The 14,551-nt window shown below is 54.4% G+C and overlaps 1 protein-coding gene across 5 annotated transcripts in view; it reads right to left on the reverse strand.

Annotated features, from left to right (window-relative positions):
* TG (thyroglobulin) overlaps positions 1-14,551 on the reverse strand; it is a 253,423-nt gene that overhangs the window by 209,712 nt on the left and 29,160 nt on the right. For 4 of the 5 annotated variants that reach the window (XM_053208436.1, XM_027063873.2, XM_053208435.1 and 1 more), the window contains exons 12-20: positions 13,440-13,580; positions 13,000-13,077; positions 12,351-12,463; positions 9,080-9,182; positions 7,909-8,109; positions 5,454-5,666; positions 3,785-3,939; positions 1,907-2,063; positions 74-298 (exon numbers count right to left, since the gene is read on the reverse strand). In XM_053208436.1, coding sequence (XP_053064411.1) covers positions 74-298; positions 1,907-2,063; positions 3,785-3,939; positions 5,454-5,666; positions 7,909-8,109; positions 9,080-9,182; positions 12,351-12,463; positions 13,000-13,077; positions 13,440-13,580 — 1,386 coding nt within the window. The remainder of the gene's footprint in view (positions 1-73; positions 299-1,906; positions 2,064-3,784; positions 3,940-5,453; positions 5,667-7,908; positions 8,110-9,079; positions 9,183-12,350; positions 12,464-12,999; positions 13,078-13,439; positions 13,581-14,551) is intronic. The other variant, XM_053208437.1, reaches the window with a different exon arrangement.

The raw sequence follows: 14,551 nt of genomic DNA on the forward strand, positions 1-14,551 counted from the left end.
CAGTGCCCTGGTGGCCCTTTTCATAGCCTCGCATGTGCGAAAACAGCAGTCCCAGGGCTGGGCAAGGACCTACCACACCCCGGTGGGTCCCGAGGGGCACTGCCGGTGGCCAAGACTTGGTGGAATCCTTCCAGGCACCCAAACCATGTCCTGGGAGAGGTGCCGAAGCTGTCTCCCTGGAGGAAGTAGATGGAGGGGTCTGCTGGGAATGTCTTGGAATCCAGATAAAGCTGGAACTCTCCACTTTGGATCAGATCCGCGAAGCGTCCGATGAGATCCTTGCCGACTAAGGCCTCCTCTGTAAGACACACGATGAGGCAGGAATGTCACATTGTTCTCTGCAAGGCCCGGGACGGGGGCGGGGGGGGGGGGTGTCAAGGGGCAGAGCCACCCAGAATGTCCACAGGGAAAGGGGATGTAAGCATTGCCGGGTTTTTCATTTTACAGGGGGAGACACTGAGGCCCACAGAAGGGGACGGACGGGCCCAAATTCACACCGGAGTCAGAAGCGTTACTGAGACTTTAACCCGGGTCTCTGGATCCTGCCATCTCTGTGGCATCAGTATGATCCCCACTGGTACGAGCTATCGTGTCTTCAGTCACGAATTTCAGGCGCACCACGTAGATACACGGCTGTCTTAACCTGTGGCAAGCCACCGTCTCTGAGCCTCGGTCTCCCCATCTGCAAAATGGGGCTGGCAATGCTTCTCTTGCAGTTGGTGACGATTATGAGGGAGGATGTGTATGATGGGGCCACTCAAAGAGAAGCCGGAGCCTCCAGGAGGCAGTGGTTAGTTAAACGCCAAAGCGGCCTCCCGCTGTTGACCCCTAAGTATTGCCTAGGAAGAAACCAGATGAGCACGACATCTGGAGCTGGGACGGATCCCTGCACGCCATGAACATCCATGCTCCGGCAGGCTCCTGTAAAGCCCACCCAGGGCCCGAAACCACAGTCATCAGCATGGACACCAGGAATAAGCATCTCCTCTCTTGGCAGCTTCAGACGTACCTGAATCACCCTGGGTCTTTCCAGAAGAAGATGAAAAGGGACCCCCAGCCCCCCACCCCCCCGGTAGCACAGAGGTCAGGCTGCAGCCAGTCCTGACCTTGGGCGTTTGGCCACTGGACCGGATGGTAGGAGAGCAGGGGTAGGGGCTCCCCACTCTCCGGTCGGCGATATGGATTCTGTCTACACTGGCTCCCGGCACTGTCACAAAGTCCACTCCTTGGATCCTTTTGCTCTCTCAATCCATCCACACACCTGCCCACTTTACACAGTATAATAATGGGTTTAAATAGTGTCACTGGTCTGAGATGTTTTAGAATTACAAGTGCGCAGAACACAGATTATAAACCAACACAGACTGTCACCCTCCTCCTCTTCCCTGCTTCACCCCTGTCTCCCCGTCGGTGCCCAGAAAATCAAGAGAAGAATTTAAAAGTGCCCACCTAAGTATACTCAGGTGATATTATTTAACCGTAGTAAGCCACTAACAGAACATCGTTCATTTTTATGTACTTTTTTTAAAATTTTTTTCTTAACATTTCTTTCTTTTTGAGACAGAGAGAGAGAGAGCATGAACAGGGGAGGGTCAGAGAAAGAGGGAGACACAGAATCGGAAACAGGCTCCAGGCTCTGAGCCGTCAGCACAGAGCCCGACGCGGGGCTTGAACTCACGGACCGCAAGATCATGACCTGAGCCGAAGTCGGACGCTTCACCGACTGAGCCACCCAGGCGCCCCTTATGTACTTTTTAATCACCGGCGCCTCCAAGGGCCAAGTACATCATTCTCTCACTAGATCCTCGTAGGAAGACATTACAGGCTCCACTGGCATGTGACAGATGGAGAATCTGAGTCTCAGAGAGGCTGCATGCCATCAAGGCAGAAGCACAGGAAAACATACCGATGTCACGCACATCAGGAAGAGAGGCTGGGGGAACATCCTGGAGCCGCAATTTCCACGTGACATTCACTCCTAAACGCTCGCCACTCACACATTCCACCTGCACCGTGGAGCCATCGCAGACGGGAATGGAAACGGAGCTCCCAAAAGTCTTTGCCTGCATGGAGACAGATACCTTTAGTTCTAGAACGCGGAGTCGGGAGGCAGCTTCGCTGAACCCACACCAGGAGCCAGAACGTGGCGGATGCTACTTCCTTCCAACCTCCCTTCAACCCACCTGAGGGGGCAAAAGGCACCATCAACCCCCTTTCCCTCTGAGAACCATGAGGGTCCAGTCACCTCCACACAAGTCAAAGTTCATCCCGGTTCACGTCGGATTCTTTTTTTCCCTGTTGCATTAGTATATTACTGATTAAAATCCATCCCGACCACTTTAACTAGCGTTTGGCTTTGTTCATCTTTGACAATCCTCAGGGCCTACAATCATGCCCAGCCTGTAATAGGCACTCAAACATTTGTTACATGGAAGGAGGAAAGAAGGAAAGAAAGAACTTGGTGCAACGAAAGAGTCTAAACAGACCTGGATTAGCTATCCAACTTGGGCAACTCACGTACCCTCAGTGGGCTTTAGTTAATACACTTAGAAATCAAGGGCCACCAAGGCCCACTGAGCATGGTGCTGACGTAGAGACAAGAAATGCACAATTTCTAGAATGGTTCCAGGGACACAGTCAGGGCTCAACAATGAATAGCTATCACTGCCATTGTTGCCAAGTACATTTCTTTGAATAAAAGGGGGCAAAGTATGTTTCTCTTTGTTTTAGAATCACAACTGTCTGTATCTGTTTTCGTGACAATGTACGTTCTCCAAAATTCTTAGCATGAGGTGTTAAAACTGCGTTGCTCTCTGAGCTAACAAGCTTGGAGCAGAACAAGTCACTTATTTAATTGAGTGACTTTTATTTATTTATTTTTTAATGTTTATTTACTTCTGAGACAGAGAGAGACAGAGCATGAGCAGGGAAGGAGCAGAGAGAGAGAGAGAGAGAGAGAGAGAGAGAGACCCAGAATCCAAGGCAGGCTCCAGGCTCCGAGCTGTCAGCACAGAGCCCGACGCGGGGCTCGAACTCACGGACCGTGAGATGGTGACCTGAGCCGAAGTCAGTCGCTCAACCGACTCAGCCACCCAGGAGCCCCTAATTGAGTGACTTTTAAAGACTCCCTCTATGAATACTTGTGACTTCAAATCACAGAAGCCTCTTTGCCTATTACACAGCTAAAGACTCTGGAAGGCAGCATCTCCCTTCCAGGGGGAATCCATAATGCCTTCCGGCAGGTTTGGTCAAGACACGTCCGGCACAGTGGTTCAGGGTGCGCATCCTGGCGTTTCAGTCTTCCTGCACCCCGTTCCCGGACCCTTCCTCCGCGGGTGCTGGTAGGACGGCACGGGCGTTCACAGCTCTGTCCCCAGGTCATCTGCCGGGCTCCACCATCCCCAGCTGTGTCACTCTGGACAATTACGTTAACCCTCCAGGCTTCAGTCCCCTCATCCACAAAACGGGAACAGTAATAGGATCCCCGCGAGCATTGCTAGTCCGGGCCAACAGCGCACGGGGCTCGCCACACGGTAAGTGCTCGGCACACGTTTGGTTTGTCACCTTTATGCAGAAAGGAGTGCCGGTAAGGAGTGCGGATTCCATCCCTGCCGCTACGTAATTAGCCTTGGCCAAAGGACTCTCTCAGGGTGAACCTCGGTTTGCCTATCGGTAGAATGAGCGGGAGCGGGACCCTAGGTTCCCTTGAGCCCCGAGGCCCCCCGGACACGGTGACCCCGAGCCCAGTCCGAGCCCCCGCCCGCGCGGGAGGCCAGGCGCACACCTGGATCTGGCAGAAGCCCCGGGCCGCGAGCTCGTCTGATATGAAGACCTGGAAAGCCGGCAGCAAGCCCGCGTAGTCGGCGCTGCACATCTTGCCTGGCGGGAGCCGGAGCAGGACCCGCGCTCGGGTCTGGACGGTCTGCCACAGCTGGGGCCCTGCAGGCAAGCGCCAGAGGTCAGCAGACGCGGACAGCAGACCCGTGAGACTCTCCTCTTTGGTTTTGCCTCTGCAAAAGGAGCCCTTCTTCCTTTAGCTCGGAACGCACAAGCACTCCCAGCTTGCACGGCCTTCCCGGCACGGTGGTTTCTCTCTGAAATTACTGAGCACGCACCCTCCCAGCGAGCTCAGTCCGGCCTCGGCCTCTAAACCAGGCTGCTTAACATTCTTTGGGGGGGGGGGGGGTGGGGCTGGACATTCTTCTTGGGAAGTCTGCCACATTACCTTGCATTCCAACAGGGCCACCGCATACGATGTTGCCAATTAAGAGGAGACCCCACAGACTGTATGAGAGACGCACTCTAAGGTTGCTCAGTGCACAACCTGCACAGTCGTACACGGTGGCCCTGCACTTAACTGTAAGAGCTCGAGGCTCGTGCCCCTCTTCTCCCAAGTGCCTGGCTCTAGAGCCAGTCTTGACAAGCCTGGTCTTAATTTCGGCTTAGGCCACTTTGTCACAGCCAGGGGGACAGACCACTTATTTGTCCAAATCATACTGGCCTTTTTATGGATACCATTTTCTATCCCAGAAATTCGCCGGAAATACTGCCTTTTGACACTCTGCGAACCCCCCGGAACCTTGTGACCGTCCCAGGATCTGGGTCTCCCTCTCTCTCAGACACCACCCCATTGCCCTGGGCGGACCCAGTGCCCGGTCCCGGCATCCGCCCCTGCTCTGCCGGGCTGTGAGTAACTGTGGCCAGCCTTAGCCAAGGCAGAGGCAGTCAGAGCTCAATGCTGCCTCACAGCTGTGGGGGTGTAAGAACAGGTTCCGTGGGAGAGCAGGGAAAAGGGGCTCTGCCCATCTTCAAACAGGGCCCAGGCACACAGGGACCAGAACTGGTGCCCACCCCCCCCCCCCGCCCCCGCCCCGGAGCAGGGTCCAGCCCCAGATCTGCCAGGCATTAGGTGTGGAGCCCCAGATGGACCCGGGAGTGAGGCCAGTGGCTCAGAGTCCAGACAAACAGCTCTGAGCTTGTCAACACCAGAGTAGCCAATAAGGCCATTGGAACACCCACCTCCCGAATACACTCCTGTTCTCTCAAGGAGCAGATTGTCCCAAAAGAGAGCGTAACCCTAGGAGTCTGTGAAACACATCTGCTCCTCCTAAAAGAAAATGCTGGGGCACCTGACTGGCCCAGTCGGTTGAACATCCGACTTCCGTGATCTCGCAGTTTCTGAGTTTGAGCCCCGCATCGGGCTTTCCGCTGTCAGCCTGTCAGCGCAGATCCTCTGTCCCCGTTTCAGCCCCTCTCCCACTTGCGTCCTCCCAAAAATAAATGAGTGTTTTTTAATTAAAAAAGAAGAAAGAAAGAAAACACTTTATTGGGCCCCCTCTCCTGTTCCTGATGCCACCTGGCTCACCGTGGAAATGCTACCCTCGGGCGGGGAGAACGCAGGTGCTCAGCCCTGAGCCCCAAGGGAGAAAGCAGGGTGCGGGGCAGACACTCACGCTGGCAGGCGTGGGGCTGGGGCGGCTGTGACACCCAGCGTCCCTCCTCGAGGCCACATAGCAGGGGCCCTGGCGGGAACGCACTCCAGTAGCCCCGGAGGCATCGCAGCTGGCACCGCTGGATGGCGGATCCCCCGGGGCCCGCGGCTCGCTCACACAGGATCGCTCCACCAGCCACATCCGACGTGTTGAACGGTAGCGGGCACTGGGGGCCTAGAAGGAAAGAGGGCCGCTGTGGGTGCCACTCGCACAAGGGGGGCCTGACGTCTCCCCTTTCGCCCTTTCCCAGCCTTGACCTCCCAGGGCCCCCTCCCTCCCCGCCCTCCTCTCGGGTGAGCCCATCCTCCTGCTTTAACAGACTCCTGAGCGCACCCTCTCCCACATCTTCATGTCCGGCTTGGGTCCCCGCAGCTCCTTCCCATCTGGACATCCAGTTGCCAGCGGGCCTCTCCACCCCAGAGCCAGCACACCCGACCTCCTCGCCTGCGGCCGCGTCTCCCCCAGCTTCGGTGCCCCGAGCTCCACCCATGACGAACCCCAGTTGTCCCAAGCCACACATGTGGCAGCACCTTAGATGGTCCCGTCCCCTCTGCCGCAGACCAGCAAGGGCTGCAGATCACCTGTCCCGACTTTTCATCTCCATGCACTTCCTTCCTTTAGGGTCAGCCACCGGTTCCCAAACTGCTACCCACGGAAGCTTCTGCACCAGGCTCCCCGCCTCCGGGATCAGACAACCCATCCAGTCCTGCTGTCAGCACAGAAGCTGCAGCGAAGCTGGACAGGGCTCTCAACTGCCCTGAGGGCCACTGACCCACCATTCCCTCTCCTCTCCTCCCCTCCCCTCCCCCCTCCTCTCATCTCTTCTCCTCCTGCTGCTCTGCCTTTGCGGGTCTCCCCTTCCCTGAACGTCCCATGCCCTTCCCTCTGCCTGCCCAGCTGCCTAGAATATTCCTTTTTTTCAAGCCTCCATCATCAACGCAACATTTCCTGCCTTCTACACCTTCTGTGGTTCCCCAGGGCGAACTTAGCGAGCTCTCAGGCCTCCTGCTGTGGACCTCCATGCTGTCAGTCATTCAAGACTAATCATGTGCACGCCGGTCTCCCCACTGCACTGCACGGAGCCAGGGAGGAAAGAGGGCGCCCCTCCCTGTTCACCCAGAACACAAGCTCCAGGAATGTATGTTAAATAAGTGGCTGAACGAGTAAACGAAAGAACAGACACACTCAGTGGGATCATTGAGCGCCCTATGGCGAGTTAATTAACTTCTCTGTGACTCCGTTTTCTCACCCATAAAATGGTGAGGACAGCGATATTGCCTACCTCCTAAGGATGGTGTGAATCAAGATGCGTTAAGGGACATAAAGAGCTTAGAGGAGTTACTGGCACATGACAGACAAATAGTCATTAATGTGAGTCCTGATGATGATGATGACGATGATTGTTAACAACAAGAACACATCATCGCCTGCACTGGGAATTTCAGGATGTGAATTAACCCTTTCAGAGCAAGGAAACAGCTCTTGGTGTATTACAAGGGTAAGCTTCCTACACCCGTGATGTCTGATATCTACCATGAATTGTAGAGCTTGTGAAACTCTGTCATGATTGACACTTAATTTACCTTCCTCAAAACAAGCCTATGAAGTTGGCAGCCGTGGCATTTTCATCCTCCTTTTATAGATGAAGAAATGGAAGTCTAGAGACACAGGGCCAGGACTTGGGCACAGGTCCTTTGAAACTAACCACTACCCTAGCAGGCAAGGGCCACACTTCCCCTTAGCCTGGTGCTGTTTATTTTTTCAAATATTTTTTTAATGTTTATTTATTTTGAGAGAGAGAGACAGACAGAGCACGAGACCAGGGGAGGGGCAGAGAGAGAGGGAGACGCAGAAGCTGAAGCAGGCTCCAGGCTCCGAGCTGTCAGCACAGAGCCCGACGTGGGGCTCGAACTCACGGACCATGAGATCATGACCTGAGCCGAAGGAGGATGCTTAACCAACTGAGCCACCCAGGCGCCCTGGGTTTTTTTGTAATGTTTATTTATTTTTGAGAGAGAGAGAGAGCGTGAGCAGGGGAGGGGCAGAGAGAGAGGGAGACACAGAATCCGAAGCAGGCTCCAGGCTCCGAGCTGTCAGCACAGAGCCCGACGTGGGGTTCGAACCCACGGACCGTGAGATCATGACCTGAGCCCAAGACGGACGCTTGACCGACGGAACCACCCCGGCGCCCCAGCTTGGTGCTGTTTAGAGAGGGGGATACACCCATCCACTTGTAGACACGAGTGTTGGCGTCATGGGAATCATCTGAAACCACATCCCTCCAGCCCTTCCCTGTCTCCCCCACCACCTGCCCTGTCCTGGTGCCTCAAGAGTCCTCCCCAGCCTGCGTAAGGGAAGAGATGAGTGGCACACCCACCCAGCAGCCCAGGGGAGCCCCTCGGGGGTCACAGCTTACTTTCACAGGCTGGCTGGCGCCCGGCCTCGCGGGTCCCAGGCACCTCTTCTCCGGTGGCGAGGACACACCAGCAGCTGCCCTGGGCCGGGTCGCAGCGCACGGGGGAAGAGCGTCCGTCCTCTGCCCCACAGGCTGGGGTAGAGCCCGAGCTGGCTTTCCTGGGGAGGACTCCACTCAGGAGCACGTCACAGAGGCTCGGGCCTGGACACAAAGACAAGCCAAATGGGCCCGTGGCCCACAGAGGTGCCTCCACCCACCGCCACCTGTCACACCCACCTGCAGGGCCCTCCAGGGTCTGGGGTGCTGGACTAGGACAGGCCAAAGACGGCACCCCGCCCAAATCCAGACTCCCTTACAAGCGTGCACACACACACTCTCTCTCTCTCTCTCTCTCTCTCTCTCTCTCTCTGCCCTCCAGGAACTTTGTGTCTTTAAGGAGATTTAGGGAGGGAGGAAGGGATTGTGGCTGAGAGTGATGGGGGGACCACAGGCCATGCGCAGGGCAGTTTGGGAACCCGCAGAAAGGCACGGCGCTCAGCTCTGGAAGGGAGGCCGCGAAGATGTCCTGTAGGGACTGACACATGACCCGTGTAGGAAGTGGGGGTGGGGAGGGGACTGAAGCAGAACGCATGTGAAGGCCCAGAGGGAAGCCAGCGTCCCCCTTCTTGAAAAGTCTGGCTGTAGTTTACAACACCCGGGTCCTGAGCGTGAGAGATGACGAGAAAAGAAAAGCAAAGAGAGGAGCGGGAGCCTGACACGCAGGGGCCGATGGGCCACGGGGAGGAGCCTGGGCCCCGAGGACCCTGGAGGAGGCAGAACACATTGGCACTTGGGGGACACCCTGGTGACTTCGGTGTGGAACCCAGGCTGCGGGGCTGAGGCGGGGTGGGGGTGGCAAGGGGCGAGGCAGGGGCTGGTTGTGGCCTCAGCGCCACTTTAATGGGGACCAGAGCCGGTTTGCATATCTTGGCTACAAAGCACAGCCCACTCCCTGCCACGCGTGTCTTTCTCAAGAACCCACGGAGGTGAGGGCCTACTGCCCCTATTTTACAGATGAGAAAACTGAGGCCCAGGGAGGCCAGAGGCTCCCACAGCTCTGGAAGCAGCAGAGCGGGGAGCTGGAGGCAGCGCTCATGGCGGGGTTGGGGCAGGGGGAGGGGCAGCTACTCACACGGGGCGCTGCTGTTGGTGGCCAGAGGCAGGCCAGCTCCCGAGGCTGGGTCCACACACCAGGCGCCGGCCTCCGACTCCTGCAGCCTGGCAAACTCTCCTGTCTGAGACAAAGCCGAGCTCATGTCTTCACCCCAGGGAAGACGTTTTTGCAGCCCACAGGTCGGTGGGCAGATGTCCAGAATGTCCCTTGCCGAAACCACCGGGGACGGTTTCACCAAAAAGAGAGAGGTGAGGCAGAGAAGACGCTATCCTGGTCCAGACCCTTTACATCCGCTCCTTAATTGATGGTTACCACAACCCCATGAGGCCAGGCCCACAGCGTTCTCATTTTCGGGTGGGGGAAACTGAGGCTCAGAGAGGGGAGGAGACAGAGCAACGTCCCATAGGGAGAGAATGGTGGGGCCGGGCTGGGTCTAAACCCATCCGGCCCCAAAGCCCAGCCACTGTCCTGAACCAAGCTCCCCCCAGGTCCAGAAATGATTTTCAGCACGCGTCCCTAGAAGGAAGGGGACCTTTGGCACCTGTAACAGACAATGAGGGGATCAGTAGAAGACAGCTACCCAGACCTTATCTGGACAGGCCCGTCTCTCCCAGACTGTCCTGGGACCACCTGGGGAACACAGAGCAAGGCCAGTGGGGCCTCAGTTTCCCTGCTACAAAAAAAGAGGCAGGACTAGATTGATGTTTGCACACACTCCTTCTAGGAACTCTTGGTGGTAGAAAGTGTTACATCTCCTGCATCTGTAACGGAAAACCCTAAGAGGAAGCAGGGTGCTGGAGAAAACCAGCAGCCCCAAGCTACCTGTCACTGTTTCCCTGAGCTTCTGTTGGCTGCTTTTCACATCATACTCTGCTGTGCCTTGTTCACAGGCAAGAAATGACAGTAATAACACTCAACATTCACAGGGAACATGACCACAAGGGCCACTCTGTGCGAATCACCCCCACTCCCAGGGTGTCACTGCGTCCCTAGGAGGCAGGGACCCTCCTGTCCCCATTCTACCCAGAGAGGCCCAGAGAAATCAGATGATATGCCCCTGGTTACATGCCTTGTAATCCAAAGAGGTAAGATTCAAAGCCAAGTGAAAGGTTTGAGAAAATGTTATGGGACAAAGGCTTCAAATTGAGAACTTTCTAGCGAGACAGGAAACCATCAAAACCCTAGAGAAGAAAGCAGGAAAAAACCTCTCTGACCTCAGCCGCAGAAATTTCTTACTTGACACATCTCCAAAGGCAAAGGAATTAAAAGCAAAAATGAACTATTGGGACCTCATGAAGATAAAAAGCTTCTGCACTGCAAAGGAAACAATCAACAAAACTAAAAGGCAACTGACGGAATGGGAAAAGATATTTGCAAATGACATATCGGACAAAGGGCTAGTATCCAAAATCTATGAAGAACTCACCAAACTCCACACCCGAAAAACAAATCATCCAGTGAAGAAATGGGCAGAAAACATGAATAGACACTTCTCTAAAGAAGACATCTGGATGGTCAACAGGCACATGAAAAGATGCTCAACGTCGCTCCTCATCAGGGAAATAGAAATCAAAACCACACTCAGATATCACCTCACGCCAGTCAGAGTGGCCAAAATGAACAAATCAGGAGACTATAGATGCTGGAGAGGATGTGGAGAAACGGGAACCCTCTTGCACTGTTGCTGGGAATGCAAACTGGTGCAGCCACTCTGGAAAACTGTGGAGGTTCCTCAAAAAATTAAAAACAGATCTACCCTATGACCCAGCAATAGCACTGCTAGGAATTTACCCAAGGGATAGAAAAGTGCGGACGCATAGGGGCACTTGTACCCCAATGTTTATAGCAACACTCTCAACAGCAGCCAAATTATGGAAAGAGCCTAAATGTCCATCAACTGACGAATGGATAAAGAACATGTGGTTTATATACACAATGGAATACCACGTGGCAATGAGAAAGAATGAAATCTGGCCTTTTGTAGCAACGTGGATGGAACTGGAGAGTGTTATGCTAAGTGAAATAAGTCTTACAGAGAAAGTGAAATAAGTCATACATATGTTTTCATTCTTATGTGGATCCTGAGAAACTTAACAGAAGACCATGGGGGAGGGGAAGGAAAAAAAAAGAGAGGGTGGGAGCCAAAACATAGAGACTCTTAAAAACTGAGAATAAACTGATGGTTGATGGGAGTGGGAGGGAGGGGAGGGGGGGTGATGGATACTGAGGAGGGCACCTGTTGGGATGAGCCCTGGGTGTTGTATGGAAACCAATTTGACAATGAATTTCATATGAAATTAATTAACTAATTAATTAAATTAAATAAATAAAATGCGTGGCATTAATAAAAAAATTGAGAACATTCTAGTCGTTAACTTAACCTTTCCTAGGGACTTGGGTCAAAGGTACAGCTACCCAGTTTGGGCTGTGGAAGACTTGGGTCCTGTTCCCTAGCACCTGGGGCCTCCATAGGAAGCAGGCCAGGAGACCACCTGATCACAGCCTGCCCAGAATCACTTTTCCCTCTGTCAGAAACTGTGGTCTCCACCTCACCCTCTGTGCCAACAGAGGCCGGTACCCAGAACAATGGAACAGACTTCTATTCCAGCCATCGGGGGTTGTTAGCCAAGATAAAAGGCTAAAGAGACCAATTTCTCTACAAAAATCAGTAATAACTGGGGTCCATCGTCACAGTTCCAAACAGCAACAATAATAAAGAATAATAATAAGGAAACTTTTGCTCAGTGATTTGTAGTCATCTCGCTTTCAGAAACTTCTAGGGGCCGAGCAGAGATTGCCATCACTAGGCATGTAAGTGGTTAAGACTCCAGCAAGAATCCTTCCTTCGGGGGCTTTTTACATCAGTTCTGCAGCCATCCAGCAATGTAAAGCAGGTAACATTCTAATGCCTCCCATTTATATGAAGAAACAGATATACTGGCCATACAATGTGGCCAGGATGACTTTAGGGTAAATATGTCACCAACTATAGACATGCAGATTTATTCTGCAAAGAAATGGAAAATATTTCCTTGGGGCCTCCGAACAATCCTAGCACTAGGCAGGATAAAAGTGTGGCCCAATCTTAGGATAAGATAAAGCAAACTGGAGCACAGAGAAGGTAAGCAAATTGCCCAAGGTCACACAGCCAGGGTCTGTCAGGGTAAAGAATGACCTAGGAGTTTTTAAGTAAAACAAGTATACTGAGAACTAGAAAAATCATCCCCAGTGTACATGAGAAAGCTCTGGCTGCCCTCCTCAAACCATCCCTGTGCTCTCAGAGCCTTACCTCTAGGCAGGTTGGGATGAACAGGTCTTTTGGAGATGGGTTTCCCTGGGACCCAGCCTGTTTCCAACTGGAAAGTAGCCCACTGGTTCGAGATGCCTCACAGGCGGTGGGGCCTGAGGAAGAGGAGGGGAGTTCTTAACAGACTGGCCGTGGGAGAGCAGGGAGCCCAGATGGGCCTGGGGGGTGGGGGTCAGAGGCTTGAGTCAGGGTAGAAGGAGGTATCCTGCACAGACAGAGGGAGCCTCAGAGGAGGATCAGGCCACGGTTCAGGGACAGAGACCCACATGCGGAGAGGCCGGTCCGTAGGGCAAGTGTGAGACAGTTGTCAAAACTGGAAGAGTGAATGAAAATGCCCGGGAGCAGGTGGGAGGAGGGGACCCCGGGCTCTTTCACCGTCACTGGGGACTCTCTGCACCTAGGAAGCGAGGTGCACAGAACACGAAGGACCAAGATCATGAGAGTCGTCCAGACTTGGGAATGCAGGAAAGCATGGCCTGGCTGCCCTCAGGGGCTGGACTGTGGGCGCTTGGGAGCTGACCCACGAGCATCCCCAAGGTGGGGTGACAACAACGGGCTGGACCAGCCTAGAACAAACATGACAGCGACTATACACAGGGTCAGGCGGGACAGTTCCTGGGGCTTCACTTACACTGGGGGATCTGGGAGGAGCGGGCAGTCAGCGAGGCAGGGACGTACTCTCCCCTCCTGTCCACACACCAGCAGTACCCTGGGAAAGAGCCGCGGGTCAGAGGTTCAGGAAGTGCGCTGGGGGACTCGCCCCCAGGGGTCTCGCGCAAAACTCTCCTTCTGTGCACCCACAGCAGGGCCAGCAGGTTCCCATCTGTCCCCCCTGCCCACCATGTGCACAATCACATACCCCAATCCCCCCAGCAACCATGCACTTGACCTTCAGGCTGGCAGGTCACAACTTCCATCGCACAAATGGCACAAAGTCCAGAGAAACTAAGGGATTTGTCACCAGCTGCCAGAGGGGCCCAGAGTCCAGCTCACTGGCCCCAGTGCAAAGCCCTTTCCTCTGAATGAAAAAGAGGGTGTCACTCCACCCCTCATGGTGTCCATCCCACTCACCAGTCCTGGCGTGGCATTGCACAGGCTCCCAACGTCCCCACGCGTCGCACTGGGGCACGTAAGGGCCGGGCCATAGAAGGGCGGATGCTCGCGTGGAATCATCTCCCCGGAGAAAGGCGCGTCTTTGATAGAAGTCAAGGGCTGGAGTCAGGAGAGAGGGGAGCAGAAACGTGAGCCGGAAGGCTGGAAAAGCCTCAGCAGTGTGGGCTCAGCTGCTGACAGGCCTCACGCACATTCTTGCTCCAACGTGAGGAGGCCTTCTTACTGATGTGACAAACAGTGCCTCCCAAAATAGGACAGAGGCTCCTTAAACAGTGGAGAGGCACTCATCAGGCTGCCCTTCAAAAATAAAAATGTAGGGGTGCCTGGGGTGGCCCAGTTGGTTAAGCATCTGACTCTTGATTTCGGCTCGGGTCATGATCTCAGCGTTCGTGAGATCAAGCCCCAAGGTGGGCTCCACATGCTGGGGGAGGAGCTTACTTAAGAGCATGCGTTCTCTGTCTCTTAGATAGATAGATAGATAGATAGATAAATAGATAGATAGATAGAAAGAAAGATAGAAAGATAGATGTAGGCTGCAGTCTGAAGGAATCACTGCTGGCCTCTTTCAAATCACTTTCATATGAGGCCATTTAGTTCGGTGAGATGTCCTCTGGCCCATGAAAGGGGAGACCCGTAGACAGCACTTATTCAACATGTCCTACAACAGCAGGCACAATCCGAATATAGGTTTTAGCTGATGAATCCTCATGGCAACCCTCTATGAGAGGTCACATCACCCCATCTGATGGGGACAGAACAGGTGGATCACATAGCCTACCCCAGCCCCACGGCCGGGAAGTGGACGGAGTGGCTCTGAACACGAGAGGTCAGGGGGTGACACCCACCACGCTCCCACAATTTAGTGCTCCGGCCCCTCGAAGCCTTTGTTCCCCACAAAATCAGGTCCGGTCTTCACAACAGCCCAGGTCGTCTGCACTGTCACCCCAGGGTGCGGGACGGGCTCAGTGGGGCAGGCGAAATGACTCGCCGATGGTCACCCTGCCATCAGACTGTGCCCGTCCTCCGTGCTCGGCGTCCCCTCCCCTGCCTGGCTGTCCCTCACCGCACTC

This window comes from Acinonyx jubatus, chromosome F2, assembly GCF_027475565.1.
Source record: "Acinonyx jubatus isolate Ajub_Pintada_27869175 chromosome F2, VMU_Ajub_asm_v1.0, whole genome shotgun sequence".
NCBI lineage: Eukaryota > Metazoa > Chordata > Mammalia > Carnivora > Felidae > Acinonyx > Acinonyx jubatus.